The sequence below is a fragment of the Acromyrmex echinatior genome, chromosome 2 (assembly GCF_024713525.1).
Source record: "Acromyrmex echinatior isolate Ae372 chromosome 2, ASM2471352v2, whole genome shotgun sequence".
Classification (NCBI taxonomy): domain Eukaryota; kingdom Metazoa; phylum Arthropoda; class Insecta; order Hymenoptera; family Formicidae; genus Acromyrmex; species Acromyrmex echinatior.
Window position 1 is genome coordinate 19519722 of NC_141853.1, and position 25917 is coordinate 19545638.

Consider the following 25917-nt stretch of genomic DNA (forward strand, 5'->3'; position numbering starts at 1 on the left):
GACATATTGACGAGAAAATTGAGAATATTTTTTTTAATTAAAAAAATAGACGTTTCAATATATGTATAATAAGAAATATCTATTAATCCTGTTCATGTATAAACAACAGGTCTAAAATAAATATAGATGCATGTGCATTTATAAAAAGTTTTTCCTATTTATATTTTGTTAGAGATTATGACTGTTCAAATCGAAATAGAATTAGAAATTAGAATTTGAGACGAATGACAAATGCAGAGCGTAGTCAGTAACATTGATAAATATTTATTATAAGTAAGTAAATTGGTGGATTATTTATATTACGATTTTATAAAGATAAAACAATTCATAGTTTATTAATAGTTTCTACGACTTACTGCTTTCTTTTACTGCTTTTCTTTCTCCTCGCTATATCATTATATCACATAGTCATATAAGGTTTGTATTTGATAAAAATGTATATGCATGCAAACCGTAGCAGGAAAATGGGGAATGATATTGCGAGTTTAGTATTACGATAATTATATAGCTGCCAAGCACGGAGGGGAAGAGCAGTATTGCTTCCAGAAAGTCATATCATGAGGCTATAGACATTCCGAGATTCGTCGCATAGAATTTCACAAAGCTGGTTCATGGTACTATTGAAAGAAAAAGACCTTTTTATTTTATATTTGTGAAGAAACTTTGTATCTTTATTATTTGTACCTCAAATTCCTCATGTTCTACAAAATTAAGTACATTCACATATGACATGAATCTTATTTATATTATTGTATTATTTTACTTATATATTAAACAAATATCTACGTCGAAAGAGTGTGCAGTATATGATAATCAGTCAATATTTAATATTTTGTGAGAATAATTTATTAGAACTTAATAATATTAATTAAGAAGAGGAAACGTTATCGATATTAATATACTTAATCACACATATAATTTACATAAATTACAGCAACAAGAATAATTTAATATAACGTTATTAACATTGAGAGTGACATTAAAATCACGAAAAATGCAGGTTCTTAAATTTACATTAAAAATTCTTATGGTTGTGGGATGTTGGCCACCAAATTCATGGACCTCATTGTGTAAACGTACTATGTATAACGCATATACCACTTCAGTAATATTGTTGCTTTTCACCTTCATGCTGTCACAACTTATGGATATCGTTTTGAACGTCGACAATGCCGATGATTTTACGGATACTTTCTACATCATGCTCGGAATGATTATTTCCTGTTGTAAAATGGTCGGTCTTTTGATAAATCGCAACAATATAGGAATATTAACTAATATTCTTACTCAGAAACCGTTTATCCCATTAGAGGCTGACGAAATAGAAATTCGCCAAAAATTCGACAAAACAATACAGTAAGTATATAAAAAATTCTCGCTCTCTTTAATAATGTATAAAAATATTTCAAAAATTTGGTAAAAATAATTAATTTATATAAAATAATAGTGCAAAGAAAAATGTTTAATTTAAAATGTTTAATGAAAAATATAAAAAAACAAACTGCTCATCTATTTTGTAGAACGAATACATTATGGTACACAATTTTGGTCGAGACGACATGTGCATGCGTAATGTTGACATCATTATTCACCGATTTTCGGAAAGGTAATTTAACGTACAGAGAGTGGACACCATATAACTACACATCCGAGGTGATATTCTATATCATATATGCTCGTCAATTAATAAGCTCGACTATTGGCTCTATGGTGAACGTTGCGTGCGACAGTCTGATTTGTGGTTTATTATTACACATATGCTGTCAGCTCGAAATACTGGAGTGCCGATTGAAAAAGAGTTTCCTCGACCAAAACAATCTGCGCGAATGTGTACGTCAGCACGATTGTATATTTAAGTTAGTTTCTTTGACAATCTTGCAGATTGTAAAATGGTGAAAAAATATTTGGAAAATCAAATGGTCAATGACGCCACATTGGCGTAATTTTAATTCTTATCGAGCACTATCCGGGCAACACAGTGTTTATATTTTTATATGCAGAATAATTAGAGAAATTATACATATATATATATATATAAATCATATAATTCCATTTAAAAAGATAGAGATAGTCTATGAAAAAATTTTTTTTTTCAAAAATTAATTTTATCATTATTTGTACCTTTTCAAGTTATATTATACAACTGTTGTCTAAAATATTTTCCGTATTATATTTTTTATAGTATTCGATTCATTATGTTTAAAATTTTTTACTTTGTATAATATCTTTTAAAAATATTTTGAATACAAAAATTTATATTTTAAATAAATAAGTATATTTTAAATGTTTGTATTTTGCAGATTTGCATTAATGGTGAATGAAAAATTTAAGATAATTATCGCTATTCAGTTTATTGTGAGCACGCTGGTGGTATGTTCCAATTTGTATCAATTAGCAAAGATGACATTGACTGCTCAATGCTTTCCATTGATATTATACACATGCTCCATGTTCACACAAATTCTCATCTATTGTTGGTATGGAAACGAAGTAAAACTAAAGGTGCATATTTCAGAAAGCTTGAACGGGCAGTATTATATAATTTATTCAATACTTATATGATATTAAAAACTTCCTAGATATAAAATTGTTAGCCTTATTATAAATACTCCATCCATCGATTTTAGGAATAAAATTTTCAGTTTATGAAAAATCATTTTAACAACAAAAACTCTGTAATTGATATAAGAAAACATTAGTTGCAATTCCATTTTAAGAATCGTGTATAATGTTTTTTAATTTATATATATATATTGTTTAATATAGAGTGTTCAACTCACCATTAATATTTTTGGAATGGAATGGTTAACAATGAAGCAAAACAGAAAACAGAGTTTATTAATAATTATGAATCGCTCATTAATACCTATTGAATTTTCTAGCGCGTACATCCTTACGATGAACCTTAATTCTTTCGTGAGCGTGAGTATAACAAATCTATCGTCACTAAACAATTAATTATGAATTAATAATAATATACATTTTATTTTAAATATAATAGATATCAATTTTTATAATTCATACACTAATAATTTATGACATTCAAAAAAAATTTGATCTATCTTTTTAATCATGTTATACTATTACAAAAAATTACATACTGTCCTTTGTATATAAAAGTTAATTTCTTTGGATAAAGAAGAACAAGCTAAATTGTCAGGAATCACCATCTTGGAATTTGCGTTACTTATGTAATTTCGATTTATATTTTATATTGATAAGAACATGAAGAGTTGAAACATTTATTTTATTTGTTACATGCACACGAAAATAAAGAGTTTTTGCACATTCGAACAGCTGATGTAAGCTCTGATGGCTTTTTTTTATAATTTTCACTGCTAATTTCTTCATAAATCTTTTTAGAGATTATAGTAATTATGTATTACATATATTTTATTATTTGGCTATATAATTTAATATTTTACAAAATTAGCAATTACAAAATAAATTTGAAAAAAGATTTACCTTTTTATTACAGTTACTTAAGACGTCATACTCGGCTTATAGTATCCTACAACAAATGTAAACAACATAATTCAAATAGAAGATAGTATAGAAGATAGGGAACCATATTTTCTAATTAAGTTATCTGTATAATTAATGTTATTAATCATTTTAATTTCCTGTTATATAATGTTAACAAATAATTAAATAAGAATTATTGATTATTATATGCTTCTTTTTCATTAGATTTTTATTCACAATCTTCTATAATTTATACTGCTTTTTTTTACTTATATTATTTATTTACTTAAACATTTTTACTTTATTTAATCTTCAATGTGGAAAATTTTTAATATAAGATTTTTTCGACACTTTTTCTCTCTCTTTCTGTCTCACTTTATATACAAAATATGTGACTATTATTTTCCAAAGTAAATAGATAAAATGCAATTCTGCGCAATATGATATTTTGACTAGTTCAGAATTAACTAAAGATATTACAGCATGTATTCGCTTTACCTATATATGTATATTTAATAAGCTTTTAACTGCTTGTATCCTGCCAGAATTATCGATCAACATGAGTAACAGAATTAACAATGACAGCCAGATGTGAGGCGGAACTGACGATAATAACAAATTCCATATTTTTTGTATGTAAGTATAGATTACTTACATTAAAATTTCATGGTGACACACCTTAATTTATGGTCTAAGGATTCGTTGTCGACAAGTTTCTTTTCCTTTAGACTATTTTAATGTATTACCTAACAATTTATATAAAGCGAAAAAGACAGCTATGTACATTATTTTACAAAAGTATTATTACTAGTCGGAATATATTACAAGTTACGTATACGTATAATTATTATGATGACATGTGTAGTTCTCCGACATGGGCTACAAAGAGGCGAACAATGGATGCAGAAAGTAGCGTTGCGTGTCTATAGATATTGTAAGATTTGTCGAAGCGTTCCGCAAGTTTAAAATCAATGTAAAGTTTACATGAAATTGCTTGATACTTTTATTTGTGTAAATCATTTATATTATTGAATATTATTTTCTAAAATTAATGAATAAAATGCAATTCTGCGCAATATTTTGCTTACTCAATATCGATTAAATAAATTAGATAATTATACAAGTGATTGAAGTTAATTCAATTACCAATCTTACATTTACAATATAAAATGTTACGTGTCACAAATTATTGTAAAAGTAGGTCTACTGCTATACTACACACACTCATATATACATACACAGTAGTACTTCATCAAAATAAGCGTAAGATTGTAGAAACAGGTAATTGTGTTTGGCATCCCTTATCTTACGTGAAAAATAATACGACCAATCCACGTATCTAATTTGATAACTATGACAACGGTTGGTCGCGACTGACTACATCGTTATATAATTATAGACACCCTTTTAACCTTCAGTATCCCTCAGAGTTAATCGAGCCAGCGAGGAGAAAGCGAACGAAGCCGAGTTTTCCAGTCAACAATACGAAGCCTAGTGTTCATACAAAGGCAAGGCTGGATACCTCGCCTAGATATAAGTGTATAAATCATCCACAATAAGCAGTATTAAATATATCTGGATTATTTTGTCTTCTCACACAACAATAAACATATTTTGCGTTTATTAAAGATATATATATATATATTAGATCATTTAAAAAGTATCCGCGGTTTTTTGTTCAATTTTTGAATGAAAAAACCGCGGATACTTTTTAAATGACCCAATATGTGTATATATATATATAAGTATATATATATATAAGTTAAAAAATAAAAATAAAATCTAAATTACACAATATAATTTTCATATAAATATTAGACTGTTTTTTTTTAAATAAAAGCATCTAAGTTTATTTATCTAAAAAATTTTAACTTAAGCATAATATATAATATAATATTTTCTGTATCTTTCATAATTACATCACATAATTATGTCTCTTGTATAAGACATATGCAATAGTACATATATATAGTATACATATAATAAGTGTTCTATTTTAAATTAGAGAACGAATAAAAGATATTTCAAGAAATGCAAGTTATGCAATTTCCACTGAAAATCCTGACAATAGCAGGATGTCGGCCACCAGTCTCCTGGTCTTCATTATGGAAACGGACAGTGTATAATGTATATACAATTTTTGTGTGCTTACTATTGCTCACTTTCATGTTGCCACAACTCATGGATATTATCCTGAATGTTAATAATGCGGACGATTTCACGGATACTTTTTATATAATGCTAGCCATGGTCATTGCTTGCTGCAAGATGCTGAGTTTATTGCTAAATCGCAAGAATATCGAGATATTAACTGACGCATTAGTTGAGAAACCATTTAGACCTTTGGAACCAGATGAAATTGAGATTCGACAAAAATATAATAATATAATACGGTAAGGAGTTGCTTCCATTTAAGAAATCAAAAGATTCGCATATTTTAATTTTATTGTCTCATGGTTCTCTTTACATTAGAGAGAGTTCTAATATATAATATTTTATATTTATATAATTTATTTATATAATTATTTTGCATTTTTTAAATTTAATTGACAAAAACAGCAAATATAAGATACGATTTTATTAATAAAATAAACAATAAATAAACAAAATCTTTTTGTTATATTATGAAAGAAGTAGGAAATATATTTTTTCTTTCTTTTTAATTAAAGGAGAAAAATATAAAACAAATCAGTCATCGTGAATTAGTCCAGCCATAGTCATTTTGCAGGATCAATTCCATAATCTACACGGTTTTTGTTGAGATAACGTGCGGCTGCATGAATTTAACATCTTTGCTTACGGATTTCCGGCAAGGAAATTTAGCATATAGAGAATGGATACCCTTTGAGTGGTCCGATACAGTGTATTATTTCACATACTTTCGTCAATTAATGAGCTTAACGGCTGCGTCAATCGTGAATGTTGCTTGCGATATAATAATTTGTGGATTGCTGCTACATATTTACTGCCAAATCGAGATCTTAGAGTACCGTGTGAGAAAATCCTTACGCAGTCGAGGCGACTTGGGTGAATGTGTACGTCAGCACGGTCATATCTACAAGTTAGTTTTTATATAGAATTTTATATACTTAAATGTTTCTTTTAATTAATCTTAAGGTACAGAGTACACAACATAGCGCGCGCTCATGAATATACATACAGAGTTTTTTTATATTTTACTTACAATTATGCGCGAATATTAAATTTTGTTTATTAATTAGATAACGATTGTTTAACTCAATTCAAAATATCATAATATTTAATTAGTCATAAGCAATAATAATTATTTCAAGAGTAATAATATTATTCTTTTTTCTAGATTTGCATACACGTTGAATGAAAAGTTTAGAATTATAATTGCCGTTCAATTTATCGCAAGTATGTTAGTGGTATGTTCCAATCTTTATCGATTGGCGAAAACCTCATTGAGCCCAAAATATATTCCATTGATGTTATACACAATCTGTATGTGTTCGCAAATTCTTATTTATTGTTGGTACGGAAATGAAATAAAATTAAAGGTACTGATTTTGTGTATATACACCGAATACATTTGATCCATAAAAAAAATGTTGATAACAAAATCCCAACATCGCATTAATAATAGAATAAGAAACATAATTTTTAATTTAAATTTAATATTTATATTAATATATTATACATTAAATATTACTTATAGTTGCAATAAGAAATATTACATATGTAACTATATTTGTCTGACCACTTCTATTGTAGAGCATTCAATTTTCCGATGAAATTTTCGGAATGGATTGGATAACAGCACGTCAAAAAGTAAGAGAAAACCTTATAATGATTATGAATCGTTCTCTGATACCAATCGAATTTTCTAGTGCCCATATTACGGTGAATCTAGATTCATTCGTGAAGGTTAGAGATAAATTTTTTACAAAAAAGTTGTAAAGTTGCGCGGCATATGATACTTGTTGCTTGTTGAATTGCTAGATAGATTAAATTCTTGCCATCGTATTGTTTGCGATGCTGATCCTGTCAGTATTGTAGCCAATACAATAGCAAGAATCTAATTTAGCTAAGAATTCAGCCGAAAAACAAGTCTTGTGTCGCCAGTTTATTAAGAAACAATTGAATTAAATAATGTTATGTAAATATTGATATATTCTTTAGCTTCTTAAGATGTCGTATTCAATATATAATATACTTAAACAAACAAAATAAGAATGGTGATAATGACTAAGCAAGGATAAAAAATATTAAAAGTATAAGTATCAAGGAATGTCAAGTGTAAAAATATCTGCGCAATTGACAATTTCAAATATTACGTATATAAATAAAGAAGTTTTATCTGTATTTTTTTGATATTATGCCTTTTACCTGTTTTTTATCATAAAAATTGAAGACTATTATTAAATTGTTATTATTAAAAAAATTTGAATATATATAGTCTTAGATTTTATAAGTATTTAAAAAATTACAAAGTATATATTATACAATCAAAAAATTACAAGATATAGCTAATTAAGATCTTCAAAGAAAGACCATCAATTAATTGGATTAACACTTTTGTGCAAGAAGCAATTTAAAAGATGAATATAAAAAAAAATAAAAAAAACAGTTGCGAAAATGAATAAATTGAAGCCTTTGCCTTCCGGTTACTTATTAAAAAATGCATACACATATCGAGAAAAAAATTGAAATACTAGACTAAGGAAAAATAAAACTGTCGCGTATAGCTACAACAAATGAATAAAATATTGTATAATGGATAAGTACAATAATATATTAAGATTCCATACATCTCTCTCTCTGAACTTTTATTAATAACTTATATTACTATATACAGGTGTAAGAATGTGTGTGAAATTCTCACGAAAATGTCAATTCACGGAATACATCATTCCGGGTTTATTATTACAATAATGATATATATATTCCAGGGGAAAATTCAATAAAAATATCGCAAGCTATGGACGCTATAAAGTTCATATCTCCTCAGCTAACCCCTAACTGACGCCAATATTACGTAACACGTATATTAAAGGAGCACACAAAAAGTATCTCAAAACGTTACACACAAATGACATAGTTGATCATGTTGTGTTCATATTAGATTAATGCAATTGTGAAAATGATTTTAAAAAAGAAAAGACGCGTTTGTTTTGAGAAATTTAAAGAAATAATTTAAAGAAAATTAAAAAAATACTTTGTATAAAGAGTATGGAACGTGCTGAAATTTACATTCATAATTGTCACAATCGCTGGATTTGGCGATCGTTCTCGTGGACGTCATTCAGAAAACATACTTTATATAACGCCTATACATTATTAGTAATTAGCTTCATGTATAGTTTCACATTCAATTTATGGATATTGTCCTAATGTCGATAAGCCAGACGATTTTACTAATACTATATACATGATGTTAGCCATATTCGCTGCATGCTACAAAATATTCAATCTATGGATAAATCATGAGAGTTTCGCGGAGTTAATTCAAAATCTTATAGAAGGAACATTTAAACCATTAGTACCTGTCGAAATCGAAATTCGACGAAATTTGGCAAGTTGATACAGTAAGTACAAAATTATATCTTGATTTATACTTAATTTGAAGAATTATTTTGAATTATTTGAAGCAATAATAAAGTTTTGCTGATATAATAATTAAAATATTAAATTTATAAACATAAATCATTAAAGAAAGTTAAGAAAAGTTAGAAAATTATCACATATAAACATATAAACATTTTTTCTCAAAAACTTTTTCTCATAGATTGTTAATATTATTAACGTTGTAAATAATATTATGTTTATATATTTAAATTCTTTGTATTGTATTATTTGTTATTTATATTTTTTGTATTATTTGTATACTTTTAACAAATTTTATATTTACAGGTAAGAGAATATTTTTTTATTGAAATAAATTTCGTTTTTCGAAATGAAGGCAAAATTATTTTTTTTGTTTTGTAGGAATATTACAATGTGTTATTTTGATTGTGTTCATTTGCGCAAGCCATTTCGTGATATCATTACTAACGAGTTTCAAAAAGAGGCAATTAATACTTAGAGGGTGGATGCCATATGATTACTCGTCGTTCGTGCTATTTTGTCTTACATACACTCATCAATACATAGGCGTGATATCCGCATTTGTTAATGTTGCTTGTGACAGTCTCATTGTTGGTCTGTTATTGCATCTGTGCTACCAAATTATGATCTTACAATACTATTTTAAAAATCTTATAACCGATTCAGAATACTCTGAATGATTGTATACGCCAACATCATCACATAATCGAGTTCGTCTTGTGAAAAAAATTTTTTTGTTAGATTTAATCTTAGAGAAAATTAATTAATTCTAAATTTGATCATATAATTCTAAAACTTTTCTTATTTATACGAGACATGTTTCAAAATCTTAAAAGTTGGATCTTCTATTATAATATTATTTCTATTGTAATTTACTTATTCCTATATGTATTTACACGATTACATGTTATATTCATATTTGTTCTTGAATTGGGATATTAAATTTATTATCTTAAAACTTTATGCCTTCTTTTGATTATTAATACATGATGTTCTAAAAGAAAAGGTCATTATTTTAGATGATGGTATTGGCCATTTTAAGCAAAGATGTTCATATGAATATATATGCTATATCGAATATATATATATATATATATATATATATATATATATATATCCTATTTTGTGTTTCCAAGATTTCTGAAAAATGTTTGCGTAAACATATATCCCATTCTGAAAAATTTCCAAAATTGTTGCAAATTTAAGAAAGTGATACTATATTTTCTAATAATTCATTGTTTGAAAGACAAATTTTAAAAGATAAATTATATTATATTATATTAATTTAATTACATTATTGCAAATACAAAAAATTTAACGTCATGGAGATATTATTAAGAACATTAATTTTTTGTTTGACAATAAATGTCTTATAAATTGTCTTATAAATGTGATCTATGAATGTTACTCGTTCGCTTGATTACATTGCGTGAGTATAAATCAATACTAGATGATACGTTAAATTATAAACGTGAAGAATAATAAAAAAAAGCGTTTTATGTATTGATAAATAGCGTACCTCAACATATTATGAAGATTGCTCATATCTCATATTATATTGATGAACGTTTTAAGCGTTATTTCTTTCCTACTGTATTACTCATTCTCTAGATATAAAAATGAAAGAAGTACATTTTTTTTGCAATAAAAATTGATCAAAAATGTAATCTTATTAACTACTTGTATAAATGTATTATATTATTAGACAATCATTGCAAGTTTGATATTATTCTTAACAGAGAGAGAGAGACAGATTCTGTCTGATTAAAACTTTATTACGAAGATACAGATATTAAATGTGTAGAAGAAAAGAGACAAAATATCAGACAAAGTATTGTGTCAAAGAATTATATCACAGCCTAGATATAATACACCTTCTTGAAATTATATTTTATATCTTTTCACGTAATGATCTTTTTCAGAATAAAATCATTTTGAGTTAAAATCGCTAAAAAGTTCTATACTTCACTGAAAAAAAGATTGATTACTGCAACAATTTAGATAGTAAAATATGGCATAGCATTTTTATATAGCTGCAGCAACCAATCTTTTCTTTCAGTGTTATTTATATATAGTCATTAAGATACATATATATTTTTTTCTGACCAAACACTTTGTTATGTATATTACAAAATTGACGTGTACAATTTTTATGATCGCTGACTGTTTCCAACCATGGAGACATCTTTGTTCAAACTGATAATTTATAATATTTACAGATTATACGTAATTAGCACTAATTAATATGATGTTATATACCTTCACGCAAATAATGGACTCTTATGATGAACGTTAATGATCCTAACGACTTCACTAATTATTTGACTTGTATAATGTTAAATATTTCGACTTAGTGTCATAACAATTTTATCATCTTGTTAAATTTCAAAAGCGTTGCTACATTAATTAATTATCATATTAAAAAAAACAACAAACTATTAAATTCGAGTGTAATTTTTGCTTTGAAGTAATTTTATTTTTTAACTATGTAATGTAACTTATGTGAGATCTAAATATAGGGTTTTTCTATACTAATGAAACCGAAGTCACATATTTAAATATATGAAGTCATATATTTAAATATAAGAATACATATGTATACGACTTCATTGTCATATTAATTATACGTATACACATAACTTTATTGTTATAGACGGAAATTTTTATCTTGCTAAAAGAACCCTGTATTTATACTATGGTTTTTTTATACTATAATTAACAAGTAAAATATTAAAATAAACAAAATTTATAAAAAGGTTTAATATATTCGTGATTTCTGGTCAAAATTTCAAGATAACAATAGAAAAACTGAAAAAACATTTAGACACATAACTTTTACCTTCATTAAAATTGGAGATAAATGGAAATAGATATCATCAATCGCAATTTATAACAGCAAAAATCCTTTATTTATTTCAATATCTCGTTTTTCATATGAGAATAACTTATTATGTTGGCTCATTATGGCACATAAGACACTACAGTCAAAAGATTCCCGCTAAAAGCTCAATCTGAAATTAAAAAAAAAATATCTTGTTAGTAAATGCGATGTTTCTACATGATAATAATGAATATTGAATAGGAGTTTGTAAGCGGAAAAAGTCACCATCTATAGACGATATTTATAAAATGAAATGTTAAAGATACTGGTATCATAAATACCGTCATTATCCGATTGGAATTTGATTGTATTTTTTTTTCTACAAAATTCTTATAAACTTATTTAAAAAGATATATTGTAAAGTTAAGAAATTCTGTAGAAATGATTATGAGGAATAAATTACTTTGATTATTATACAAATATCATACAATGTGTCACGTGTTTACGTTGCAGAATTGAATACATTGAGGCTATCATGCTTTCCTCATTTATACTTAATAAAAAATGCATACAGATACCGAGAAAAAGACACGGAACGCCAGACTGAAGAAAACTGAAGTCGCAGACAATGACAATGACAATGAATAAAATATTTTATAATGAATGAGTACAACAATGTATCAAAATTTCATACATCTGAACTGTTGTCTATAATGTTGTGTATAACTATATTATATTATTATATATAGGTATAAGAATGGAATTCTCATGAAATCGTTAATTCACGGAAAATATCAGTCTAGGTTTGATATTACGATATTATATATTTGAGAGGATAATTCAGCAAAAATATCGCGAGCTATAGACGTTGTAAAATCCATATCTCCTCAGCTAATTCGCGACTGACGACAATAACACGCAACATAATAAAATACCAATGGAGCATACGAACAGCATTTTAAAATGTTGCAACACAAATTACATAGTTGATCATATGTTGTACATATCAGACTAATGCAATTGTGGAAATTTTTTAAAAAAAGAGGCATTTTATACGTTCAGAAATTTAAAGAATATTTTACTTAGAGGGTATGAACTCACTAAAATTCACACTCGCGATTCTCACAATCGCTGGATGCTGGCAACCTTTCTCGTCGACTTCGCTGATCAAACATGCGTTATATGATGCTTATACATTATTAATAATTAGTATCATGTACAGCTTTACATTTTCACAATTTATGGATATTGTCCTGAACGTTGATAATCCAAATGATTTTACTAATACTCTATACGCGATGTTGACCATGTTTGCTGCAGACTATAAAATACTCGATCTGTTTGTGAATCATGAGAGTTTCGCGGAATTAATTCAAAATCTTACGGAAGGAACATTTAAACCATTTCTACTTGTTGAAATCGAAATTCAACGAAAATTCGACAAGATAATACAGTGAGTACAAAAAAATTATGTCTTGATTTATATTTAGTTTTCAATGACTACGTAAAAAAATAATAAAGTCTTGGAAAATACTAATTGTCATATTAATTTTATAAATGTGAAATATCGTTAAGATAATTAAAAAAACTAGAATATTATCAAAACATTCTTTTCTGAAGATGTTTATTACATCGTCTTTTAATGTTATTAATATTATAAATATTATGTGTATGTATAATTGTTTCTATATTTGTATTATTTATATATTTTTAATAAATTTTATATATATAAAGGCAGGAGAATTATTACTTACCTTTTCAATTAACAGATAATTAATAATTTTTGTTTTGAAATAAAGGCAGTATTATTATTTTTCATATTTTTTAAGGAACATGACAAAGTGCTATACCATATTGATTATGATCACTTACACAGGCCATGTTTTGAGATCGTTACTGACAAATTTTAAAAAGGGACAGTTAGCATTTAGAGGATGGATACCATATGATTACTCATCGTTTGTGCTATTTTGTCTCACATACGCTCATCAATACGTAGGCCTGGTATTCGCATGTCTTGTTAGCGTTGCTTGTGACGGTCTCATTGTTGGTTTGTTATTGCATGTGTGCTGTCAAATTACGATCTTACAATATCGTTTGAAGGGTCTTATAAATGGCCAGAATACTTTACGTGACTGCGTACGCCAACATTGTCACATAATCGAGTTAGTCTTGTGAACATTTTATTAGATTTAACTTGGAATAGTTAATAATTGATTGTAAATATAATAATATAATACTAAAATTTTTCTTATTTATATTTTTTTATTTACATTTTCTTATTTACGTAATTTTAAATCTTAAAATATGCATAGTATGTAGTTGAAACTTTTATTATAATATTATTTCTATTTATTCTACTTATTATTATATTTGCATAATTATGCGTTATATTCATATTTTGTTCTTGAATTACGATATTAAGTTTATTATTTTAATGAATATTTTAATAAATATTTTTTTATTTTTTTATTTTGACTATTAGTATTAAATATTATATAACTGCTATTTTTTATATATCTCTAATTTTTTCAAGAGATTTAATGCTTAGGATAAAAATATTTCCTTTACAGATTCGCAAATGCAACTAATGAGAGATTTAGAAGGATAATCGCGTTTCAATTCATAGCAAGTACATTCGTAGTCTGCTCAAATTTGTATCAATTAACTAGAACTGAATTAATTGTAGATTTTATTGCGTTTTTTGCATATACGATGAGCGTACTTGTACAAATTTTCATCTATTGCTGGTTTGGAAATAAACTGAAACTCATGGTATGTATATTAACATTATCGAATTTGAAATTATTGTATACAGGTACATAAACATGTGCATAAACATGTGTTTTATTATGTGTATATATGTTAATTATCGTACGCTTTTTTATAAAGAGTTTAGAAGTAAAACATGTAATATATTAAAATATGTCATAAATGTATAGAGTCTTCAACTGGTCGATAGTATTTTCGAAATAGAATGGATAGCATTGGATCATAAAACTAGGAAAAGTCTTTTGATAATTATGATTCGCACAATGAAACCTATTGAATTTAACAGTGCATATATTTTTAACATGAATTTAGATTCTTTTGTAGCGGTGAGTATCAAGTGTAACACAAAAATTGAATTTCGTAGCGTATGATGAAGTATAGATTTTTTATGCTTATTCAATCTTTCAATGACTCTGAGTTATTCACTCTCTCATTTTTGCTTTTGTTCAATCTTTTATTCTATCATTTGCTCTTTTTCTTAGCCATTAAGTAAAAAAAATCTCTAATTACATACTTTAATTTATTCAAAATTGGATCACCTATAGTCACTATAATAAAATTTCTGTCTTTTTTACGTAGTGATAAAACTTTTTCAAAGTAATATTTTTAAAATAGTATATTGTATATGCATAGTATAAGTAAGATTATAATAAGTAATCATGAACAAGAATCAATAATTTAAAATATAAATTTCGAATTATTTTTCTTAAAGATTTTAAAATTTAAATATATTTATAATTATTGTAGTTGCTTAAAACATCATATTCTGCTTATAATTTGCTATCGCAGATACAGGAATAACAGTATAAAGGCAAGTTAAAAGTTGCTGATACTAATCATTAATGCGTAGTTTGTTCATTTCTATAATAATGCATTAATATGTACATTAGTACTAGATGTCTTCTAATTAATAATAAATATTAAATATTTTTAACTGTAAAGAGGTGTAAATAATTGTTGCTCTACTTAAGATAAGACTGAAAAAATAATATTCTAGCAATTGATAACGACTGTTTCTTTTTAAACATTTTGTATTTAATATTAGAATATATTAAATATATGTAACAAAATATGAAACAGTTATTTCTGAATAATAATGTTTTAATATTTTTTATATACAGGATAATACTGGAGAATTTAAAATATATAATTTTATTTTAAATGGCATTTATATTTCAAATGGAAAAAATTACACATTATATTATTGTTTAATTACATTATTGCAAATACAAAAAATGTGACGTCATAGAAATTTATATATTATTAAAAACATTACTTTTTGTTTGACGATATGTAGTCTTATAAATGAGTTCTATGAATGTTACTCTTTTACTTGATTATGTTGGGTATAAATCAATATTCTGTGCGACAAATTCTAAACGTGAAAGATAATAAAGAATATGTTTTGTGTATATATAATAAATAGCATACATTAAGACATTATGAAGATTAGTCATATTTTGTATCATATTGATGAACGTTTTAAGCGTTATTTCTTTTCTATTGTGTTACAAATTTATTCACTCTCTAGATGTAGAAATAAAAGAAGTACATTTTTTGCAATAAAAATTGATTACAGGCGTAATCTTATTAATTACGTAAATATATTATATTAAAGACAATCATTGCAAGTTTGATATTATTCCTAACAGAGAGGTTCTATTAAAACTTTATTTCGAAGATTCAGATATTAAATGTATAGAAAAAAAGAGAGAAAATATCGTCAGCGAAAGTAAAATCGTGTCAAAGAATTGTGTCGTATGTCTATAAATATCATAATACATCTTCTTGAAATTATATTTTATATTTTTAAACGTGATAATGATTTTTTCAAAATAAAATCATTTTGAGAGTAGTTAAAATCGTTAAAATGTTCTATACTTAATCATTAAGACACATTGTATAAATGTATATATAATACATATATTTCTTCTGATCAAATACTTATTAATTATGCACATTATAAAATTGACGTGTACAATTTTTATGATCGCTGGCTGTTTCCAACCGCAATTATGGAGACATCTTTTGTTCAAACTGATAATTTACAATATTTACAGATTATATGTAATTAGTTAATATGATGTTTTATATTATTACGCAAATAATGACCTTTGTAATGAACGTTAATGATCCTAACGATTTTACTAATTATTTGAATTGTATGATAATGTTAAATATTTCGATTTAATGTCATAAAAATTTTATCATCTTGTTAAGTTTCAAAAGTGTTGCTACATTAGTTAATCATCATATTAAAAAAACAACTTGACCTGTTAAATTCGAGTATAAGTTTTGCTTTGAGATAATTTTATTTTATAACTATGTAATATAACTTATGTAAAATTTAAATACAGGGTTTTTCTATACTAACAAAACCGTGAAGTCATATATTTATAAGAACACATATATATATGACTTCATTGTCATATTAATTATACGTATACACATATAACTTCCATGTTATAGACGGAAATTTTTATCTTGTTAGAAGAACCATGTATTTAGTTCTTTATACTATGGTTAAAAAGTAAAATATTAAAATAAACAAAATTTGTAAAAAAGTTTAATATATTCGTGACTTCTGGTGAAAATTTTAAGATAACAATAGAAAAACTAAGAGTATTTAGACAGATAATATTTACCTTGATTAAAATTGGAGATAAATGAAGACAGATATCATCAATAGCAATCTATGAGCGGAACCCAGCATTTATCTCAATATCTTATTTTTCATGAAAATAGTTTTTTATGAAAATAGTAGCATTATGTTGGTGCATAAGACACTACAGAGAAAAGATTCCCTAAGAACTTAACCTGAAATAAAAAAAAAATCCTGTTAGTAAATGCAACGTTTCCACATAATGATAATGAATATTGAATAAGAATCGGTAAACCGAAAAAACATCGTCTACAGACGATATCTATATGAAAATTTCAAAGTTATCAATGTCGTAAATATCATCATCTGATTGGAATTTGATTGTATTTTTTTTACAGAATTTTCATAAACTTATTTAAAAAAGATATACATTGTAAAGTTAAGAAATCCTATGGAGGAAATAAGAAATAAATTATTTTGTTTATTATCTCTATCAAATATTATTCAATGTGTCACGTGTTTACGTTGCAGAAATAAATAAATTGGAATTATCTTTCCGTATTTATACTTAATAAAAAATGCATACAGATACCGAAAAAAAATGCAGAGAACGCCAGACGAAAATTGAAGTTGTCGCAAACAGCGACAATGAATAAAATATTTTGTAATATCGTTGCATTTTACCTTCGTGTTGCCACAACTTATGGATGTCACTTTGAACGTCGACAATACCGATAATTTTACAGATACTTTCTATATTATGTTCGCCATAATTATTTCCTGTTGTAAAATGGTCGGTCTTTCGACAAATCACAAAAATAGAGGGATTAATTAACCAATATTCTTATTTAAAAACCATTTATCCCATTAGAGACTGACGAAATAGAATTCCGCAAAAAATTCGACAAAATAATACAGTAAGTATATAAAAAATTTTCGCTCTCTTTAATAATGTATAAAAATATTTCAAAAATTTGGTGAAAGTAATTAATTTATATTGAATGGTAGTGCGAAGAAAAATGTTTAATGTAAAATGTTTAATGAAAAATATGAAAAACAAACTGCTTATCTATTTTGTAAGACGAATACATTATGGTACATAATTTTGGTCGAGACGACATGTGCATGCGTAATGTTGACATCATTATTCACCGATTTTCGGAAAGGTAATTTAACGTACAGAGAGTGGACACCATATAACTACACATCTGAGGTGATATTCTACATCATATATGCTCGTCAATTAATAAGCTCGACTATTGGCTCTATGGTGAACGTTGCGTGCGACAGTCTGATTTGTGGTTTATTATTACATGTATGCTGTCAGCTCGATATACTGAAGTGCCGGTTGACAAAGAGCTTGCTCGGCCAAAACAATTTGCGTGAATGTGTACGTCAGCACGATTGTATATTTAGGTTTCTTTGACAATGTTGCAAATTGTGAAATGGTGAAAAAATATTTAGAAAATTGAAAATCAAATGGCCAATAATGTCACATTCGCATAATTTTAGTTCTTATCGAGCACTATCCGGCAAAAAATATTTTTATATGCAGAATATTTAGAAGAATTATACACACACACACACACACACACACACACAATCATTCAATTCCATTTGAAAAGATAGAGATAGTATATGACTACTGAAAACTTTTTTTTTCAAAAATTAATTTTATCATTATTTGTTGGCCCTTTCAAGCCATACAACTGTTGTCCAAAATGTTTTCTCGTATTTTCCGTACTTTTTACAGTATTCGATTCATTATGTTTAAAATTTTTTACTTTATATAAATATCTTTTAAAAATATTTTAAATGTAAAAATTTATATTTAAATAAATTTATACTTAAATAAATAAATATATTTTAAATGTTTGTATTTTGCAGATATGCATTAATGGAAAAAAATTTAAGATAATTATATTATATTTATTCTTTTTCCTTACATTATATACATAATATTGATCATGTGATTATTATTCTCCAAAGTAAATAGATAAAATGAAATTCTGCGCAATATTTTGACTAGCTCAGAATTAACTGAAGGTAATACAGCATGTATATTTGCTTTACCTATATATGTATATTTAATAAGTTCTTTTAACCGCTTGTATCCTGCCAGAATTATCGATCAATATGAGTAACAGAATTAACGATGACAGCCAGATGTGAGACGGAACTGACGACACTAACAAATTCTATATTTTTGTATGTAAGTATAGATTACTTACATTAAAATTTCATGGTGACACACCTTAATTTATAGTCTAAGAGTTTCGCTATCGACAAGTTTTTTTTCCTTTAGAGCATTTTAATGTATTACCTAACAGTTTATATAAAGGTCGCAAAAAAGACACACAGCTATGCATATTATTTTATAAAAGTATTATTACCAGTCAGAATATATTACAAGTTACGTATACATATAATTATCATGATGACATGTGTGGCTCTCCGCCATGGACTACAAAGAGGCGAACAATGCAGAAAGTAACGTTACGTGTCTATAGACATGTAAGATTTGTTGAAGTTCCGCAAAAATTGCTTTAAAATCAATGTATAATGTTTACATTGCTTAATATTTTTTATTTCTGTAAGTCATTTATAAATATTATTTTCTAAAGATAATGAATAAAATGCAATTCTGCGCAATTTTATTTTATTTACACAATATCCATTGAATAAATTAGCTAATTATGCAAGTGATTAAAGTTTATTCAATTACCAATCTTAGATTTACAATATAAAATGTTGCGTGTCACAAATTGTTGTAAAAAAGTAGGTCCACTACTATACTACACACGCTCATATATATATAATATATTAGGTGTTGGAATTAATTCGTAGCGTTTTTTAATGAAAGAATGTTATTTATTTCACATGAGCATTAAAAAATACATTAATGAAAGTACTTCCCATCACTTGTAAAACGCTACGAATTAATTCCAACACCTAATATATACAGTACTTCATCAAAATAAGCATAAGATTGTAGAAACGGGTAATTGTATTTGGTACCCCTTATCTCACGTGAAAAATAATACGACCAATCCATGTATCTAATTTGATAACTATGACAACGGTTGGTCGCAACTGACTACAAAAATCACTATATAATTATAGGCATCCTTTTAATCTTTAGTGTCCCTCAGAGTTAATCGAGTCAGCGAGAAGAAAGCGAACGAAGCCGAGTTTTCCAGTAAACAATACGAAACCTAGTGTTCATACAAAGGCAAGGCTGATACGTCGCCTAGATATAAGTGTATAAATCATCCACAATAAACAGTGTTAAATATATCTGGATTATTTTGTCTTCTACACAACAATATCTTGCGTTTATTAAAGATAAAAGAAATATATATAAGATTAAAATATAAAAATAAAATTTAAACACTATGTTTTAAATTTTTATTAAAATTTTCCTATAAATATTTTAAACAGTTCTTTGAAATAAAAGCATCTAAGTTTATTTATCTAAAAAATTTTAGCTTAAATATATAATATTTTCCGTATCTTTCATAATTATGTCTCTTGTATAAGACATATGCAATAGTACATATTATATATAGTATACATATAATAAGTGTTCTATTTTAAATTAGAGAACGAATAAAAGATATTTCAAGAAATGCAAGTTATGCAATTTCCACTGAAAATCCTGACAATAGCAGGATGCCGGCCACCAGTCTCCTGGTCTTCATTATGGAAACGGACAGTGTATAATGTATATACAATTTTTGTGTGCTTACTATTGCTCACTTTCATGTTGCCACAACTCATGGATATTATCCTGAATGTTAATAATGCGGACGATTTCACGGATACTTTTTATATAATGCTAGCCATGGTCATTGCTTGCTGCAAGATGCTGAGTTTATTGCTAAATCGCAAGAATATCGAGATATTAACTGACGCATTAGTTGAGAAACCATTTAGACCTTTGGAACCAGATGAAATTGAGATTCGACAAAAATATAATAATATAATACGGTAAGGAGTTGCTTCCATTTAAGAAATCAAAAGATTCGCATATTTTAATTTTATTGTCTCATGGTTCTCTTTACATTAGAGAGAGTTCTAGTATATAATATTTTAACATATTTATATAATTATTTTGCATTTTTTAAATTTAATTGACAAAAATGGCAAATATAAGATACGATTTTTAATAATAAAATAAACATTAAATAAACAAAATCTTTTTGCTATTTTATGGAAGAAGTATGAAATATATTAGGTGTTGGAATTAATTCGTAGCGTTTTTTAATGAAAGAATGTTATTTATTTCACATGAGCATTAAAAAATACATTAATGAAAGTACTTCCCATCACTTGTAAAACGCTACGAATTAATTCCAACACCTAATATTTTTTTTTAATAATTAAAGGAGAAAAATACAAAACAAAGTCATCATGAATTAGTTCAGTCTCCATAATCATTTTGCAGGACCAATTCTATAATCTACACGGTTCTTATTGAGACAACGTGTGGCTGCATGAATTTAACATCTTTATTTACGGATTTCCGGCAAGGAAATTTAGCGTATAGAGAATGGATACTTTTCGAATGGTCCGATACAGTGTATTATTTCACGTACTTTCGTCAATTAATGAGCTTAACGGCTGCGTCAATCGTGAATGTTGCTTGCGATATAATGATTTGTGGATTGCTGCTACATATTTACTGCCAAATCGAGATCTTAGAGTGCCGTGTGAGAAAATCCTTACGCAGTCGAGGCGACTTGGGTGAATGTGTACGTCAGCACGATCATATCTACAAGTCAGTCTTTGCATAGAATTTTATATGCTTAAATGTTTCTCTTAATTAATTTTAAGGTACAGAGCACACTACATAGCGCGCGCTCACGAATAGACATACAGAGTTTGTTTATATTTTACTTACAATCATACGCGTTTGAATATTAAATTTTGTTTATTAGTTAAATAAAAATTGTTTAACTCAATTCAAAATATCGTAATGTTTGATTAGTCATGAGCAATAATAATCATTTCAAGGATATCAATATTATTCTTTTCTCTAGATTTGCATACACGATGAATGAAAAGTTCAAAATTATAATTGCCGTTCAATTCATCGCAAGTATGCTAGTAGTATGTTCCAATCTTTATCGATTAGCAAGAACCACATTGAGCTCAAAATATATTCCACTGATGTTATACACATTCTGTATGTGTTTGCAAATTCTTATTTATTGTTGGTGCGGGAATGAAGTGAAATTAAAGGTACTGATTTTACACACATACACACACACATACACACGCACGCACGCACTCACACACAATCGAATGCGTTTGATCTAAAAAAAAATGTTGTTATCAAAATCCCAGAATCACATCAATAATAGAATAAAAAAGAGAATAAAGCATAATTTTAATTTAAATTTAACATTTAACATTTAATTTAAATTTAATTTAAATTTTACATTGATATAACTTAGTTGCAATAAGAAATATATTTTACATATATAAATATGTTTGTCTGACAATTTCTATTGTAGAGCATTCAATTTTCCGATGAAATTTTCGGAATGGATTGGATAACAGCACATCAAAAAGTAAGAGAAAACCTTATAATGATTATGAATCGCTCCCTGATACCAATCGAATTTTCTAGTGCCCATATTCTTACTGTGAATCTAGATTCATTTGTGAAGGTTAGAGATAAATTTTTTTATAACTGCAAAGTTGCGCGGCACATGACACTTATTTTCTTATTGAATTGCTAGATGGATTAAATTCTTTCCATCGTATTGTCTGCGATGCTGATCCTGTCAGTATTGCAGCCAATACAATAGTAAGAATTTAGCTAAGAATTCAGCGAAAAAACAAGCACTTTCTACCATCGGCTTATTAAGAAATAATTGAGTTTAATAATGTTACGTAAATATCGATATATTCTTTAGCTTCTTAAGATGTCATATTCAGTATATAATATACTTAAACAAACAAAAGAAGAATAGTGATATTGGCTAAGGAAGAATAAAAAGTATTTAAAATATAAGTATCAAGGAACATTAAGTGTAAAAATGTCTGCGATAGTAATCGTAGTTTCTTGCGTAATTGCAAGTCTCAAATATTACGTATATAAATAAACAAGTTTTATCTGTATTTTTTTTATATTACACCTTTCATCTGTTTTATATCATAAAAATTGTAGACTTTTTATGATATTATTAAATGTACTCAAATATATATAGAGTTAGATTTCATAAATATTTAAAAAATTACGAAGTATATATTTACGAAAATTACAAGATACAGAAAATTAAGATCTTCAAAGAAAGATTATTAAACAAATTGGAATAACATTTGTGTACAAGAAGCAATTCAAAAGATATATCAGTAAAAATAAAGAAAGCAGTTGCGGAAATGAATAAATTAAAACCCTTACTTTCAAGTTCATACTTATTAAAAAATGCATACATATACTGAGAAAAAGATTGAGATAACAGACTAAAGAAAAATAAAACTGTCGCATACAGCGATAATAATGAATAAAATTTTATAATGGATAAGTACAATATAATCGATAAATAGCGTACATCAAGACATTATGAAGATTAGTATCTCATATCTCATATCGATGAACGTTTTAAGCGTTATTTCTTTCCTACTATATTACAAATTTACTCACTCTCTAAATGTAGAAATAAATTTTTTGCAATAAAAATTGAATTTTGAAATAAATTTTTTGCAATAAAAATTGATCACAGGCGTAATCTTATTAACTACTTTTTACGTAAATATATTATATTATAGACAATCACTGCAAGATTGATATTATTCTTAACAGAGAGAGATTCTGTTAAAACTTTATTTCAAAGATTTAGATGTTAAATGTATAGAAGAAAAGAGAAAAAATATCGTCAGCGAAAGTAAAGTCATGTCAAAGAATTGTGTCGTATGTTTATAGATATCATAATATACCTTCTTGAAATCATATTTCATTAAAGATATTTCATATCTTTTAACGTGATAATGATTTTTTTCAAAATAAAATCACTTTGAGAGCAGTTAAAATCGTTAAAATATTCTATACTTATTTATCAGTATCATTAAGACACATTGTATAAATATACGTATATATATATATATATATATATATATATATATATAAAATATATATGTGTATCTTTTTCTTCTGATCAAATACTATTATGCACATTATGAAATTGACGTGCAATTTTTATGATCGCTGGCTGTTTCCAACCGTAATCATGGAGACATCTTTATTCAAATGATAATTTACAATATTTACAGATTATATGTAAGTAGCACTAATTAATACGATGTTATATACTATCACGCAAATAATGGCTTTTGTGAAGAACGTTAATGATCCTAATGACTTTGCTATTAGGTGTTGGAATTAATTCGTAGCGTTTTTAAATGAAAGAATGTTATTTATTTCACATGAGCATTAAAAAATACATTAATGAAAGTACTTCCCATCACTTGTAAAACGCTACGAATTAATTCCAACACCTAATAATTATTTGAATTGTATGATGTTAAATATTTTGACTTAGTGTCATAAAATTTTTATCATCTTGCTAAGTTTCAAAAGCGTTGCTAATCATCATATTAAAAAAACAACTTGACCTATTAAATTTGAGTGTAACTTTTGCTTTTTGAGATAATTTTATTTTTTACATAACATTGTCTCTAAGCATCTTGGAGAGATGTTTACATTCAATCTCGCATTGCCTAATAAGAGATATCATATCACTTTGACTTAATAAAAGAAACATGTTTGTCCTTAATCTACATACACAAGCCAAAGGAATATCTTGTTGTCGACTACAACTTCCTTATAACTTTTATTTTACTTTGGAGCGAAATTTATATTTGATATTGCGATCGAGAGCGAATTTTAATTTTTATATATTTTATCTATGTAATATTTCCATTGTTATTTTTCAAATTGATCCAACAGGGATCGAAACGTTTATTTTGTTTTATTTGTTATCGATCAAATTAAAGTTTATATTTTAACTTGATGACATGTTTTATTTATTAACTATTCAAAAATTCTTTTATTTTATTATAATTACAGTGTTTTAGGCTCGTAGCCCTTTGTCTTTCTGTTTGTTTAATTTATTGAACCTTATTACTATTATAGTTTTATTTTTTAACTATGTAATATAACTTATATAAAATTTAAATACAGGATTTTTCTATACTAACAAAACCATGAAGTCATATATTTATAAGAATACATGTATATAACTTCAATGTCATATTAATTATACGTATACGCATACGACTTCCTTGTTATAGACAAAAATTTTTATCTTGTTAAAAGAACCATGTATTTAATTTTTTATACTATGGTTAAAAAGTAAAATATTAAAATAAACAAAATTTGTAAAAAGGTTTAATATATTCGTGACTTCTGGTCAAAATTTTAAGATAACAATAGAAAAACTAAAAGAACATTTACCTTCATTAAAATTGGAGATAAATGAAGACAGATATCATCAATGGCAGCGGAACCCAGCATTTATCTCAATATTTCGTTTTTCATGAAAATAGTTTTTTATGAAAATAGTAGCTTATTATGTTGGCTCATTATGGCGCATAAGACACTACAGACAAAAGATTCCCTAAGAACTTAACCTGAAATAAAAAAAAAATCCTGTTAGTAAATGCGACGTTTCTATATGAT

General features: G+C 26.4%; 4 protein-coding genes and 1 long non-coding RNA gene across 30 annotated transcripts in view; 4 read left to right on the forward strand and 1 right to left on the reverse strand.

Annotated features, from left to right (window-relative positions):
• LOC147910591 (uncharacterized) overlaps positions 1-25917 on the reverse strand; it is a 98409-nt gene that overhangs the window by 18783 nt on the left and 53709 nt on the right. For 15 of the 19 annotated variants that reach the window (XR_015544185.1, XR_015544184.1, XR_015544178.1 and 12 more), the window contains 5 exons: positions 25693-25868; positions 17272-17443; positions 11873-12044; positions 3466-3511; positions 2789-2946 (listed from right to left, as the gene is read on the reverse strand). This is a non-coding gene — a long non-coding RNA (uncharacterized LOC147910591). Of the gene's footprint in view, positions 1-2788; positions 2947-3465; positions 3512-11872; positions 12045-17271; positions 17444-19174; positions 19552-25692; positions 25869-25917 lie in introns of those variants that run through there. The other 4 variants (XR_015544174.1, XR_015544181.1, XR_015544177.1 and 1 more) reach the window with 4 other exon arrangements.
• Positions 116-3669, forward strand: LOC105143547 (odorant receptor 46a-like). Of its 3 annotated transcripts, none has more exons than XM_087403244.1 (6): positions 116-834; positions 935-1356; positions 1521-1856; positions 2301-2502; positions 2767-2922; positions 3479-3669. In XM_087403244.1, exons 2-6 carry the CDS (start codon positions 995-997, stop codon positions 3524-3526), a joined length of 1104 nt encoding a protein of 367 aa, XP_087259370.1. In that variant the 5' UTR covers positions 116-834; positions 935-994; the 3' UTR covers positions 3527-3669. The 3 variants fall into 3 exon arrangements, with proteins under 3 accessions (XP_087259370.1, XP_087259372.1, XP_087259373.1); XM_087403246.1 differs by having other exon boundaries at positions 116-713; XM_087403247.1 differs by having other exon boundaries at positions 116-614.
• LOC105143654 (odorant receptor 94a-like) lies at positions 3788-7800 on the forward strand. Of its 2 annotated transcripts, XM_087403250.1 has the most exons (7): positions 3788-4973; positions 5471-5858; positions 6194-6526; positions 6785-6986; positions 7201-7257; positions 7317-7353; positions 7609-7800. In XM_087403250.1, the coding sequence occupies exons 2-7, from the start codon at positions 5497-5499 to the stop codon at positions 7614-7616; spliced, it is 999 nt and encodes a 332-aa protein (XP_087259376.1). In that variant the 5' UTR covers positions 3788-4973; positions 5471-5496; the 3' UTR covers positions 7617-7800. The 2 variants fall into 2 exon arrangements, with proteins under 2 accessions (XP_087259376.1, XP_087259375.1); XM_087403249.1 differs by having other exon boundaries at positions 3790-4973; positions 7201-7353.
• On the forward strand, positions 12204-16344 carry LOC147910593 (4-vinylanisole receptor-like). Of its 3 annotated transcripts, none has more exons than XM_087403233.1 (6): positions 12204-13307; positions 13684-14019; positions 14428-14486; positions 14544-14629; positions 14797-14952; positions 15374-15739. In XM_087403233.1, exons 1-6 carry the CDS (start codon positions 12946-12948, stop codon positions 15425-15427), a joined length of 1053 nt encoding a protein of 350 aa, XP_087259359.1. In that variant the 5' UTR covers positions 12204-12945; the 3' UTR covers positions 15428-15739. The 3 variants fall into 3 exon arrangements, with proteins under 3 accessions (XP_087259359.1, XP_087259358.1, XP_087259357.1); XM_087403232.1 differs by adding an exon at positions 15748-16344 and having other exon boundaries at positions 12205-13307; positions 14428-14629; positions 15416-15437; XM_087403231.1 differs by adding an exon at positions 15748-16344 and having other exon boundaries at positions 12206-13307; positions 14428-14629; positions 15374-15437.
• LOC105143655 (odorant receptor 46a-like) lies at positions 19634-23355 on the forward strand. Of its 3 annotated transcripts, XM_087403188.1 has the most exons (7): positions 19643-19821; positions 20371-20460; positions 20831-21218; positions 21676-22008; positions 22271-22472; positions 22748-22903; positions 23153-23355. In XM_087403188.1, exons 3-7 carry the CDS (start codon positions 20857-20859, stop codon positions 23207-23209), a joined length of 1110 nt encoding a protein of 369 aa, XP_087259314.1. In that variant the 5' UTR covers positions 19643-19821; positions 20371-20460; positions 20831-20856; the 3' UTR covers positions 23210-23355. The 3 variants fall into 3 exon arrangements, with proteins under 3 accessions (XP_087259313.1, XP_011050408.2, XP_087259314.1); XM_087403187.1 differs by lacking the exon at positions 23153-23355 and having other exon boundaries at positions 19634-19821; positions 20352-20460; positions 22748-23110; XM_011052106.2 differs by lacking the exon at positions 23153-23355 and having other exon boundaries at positions 19634-19821; positions 22748-23110.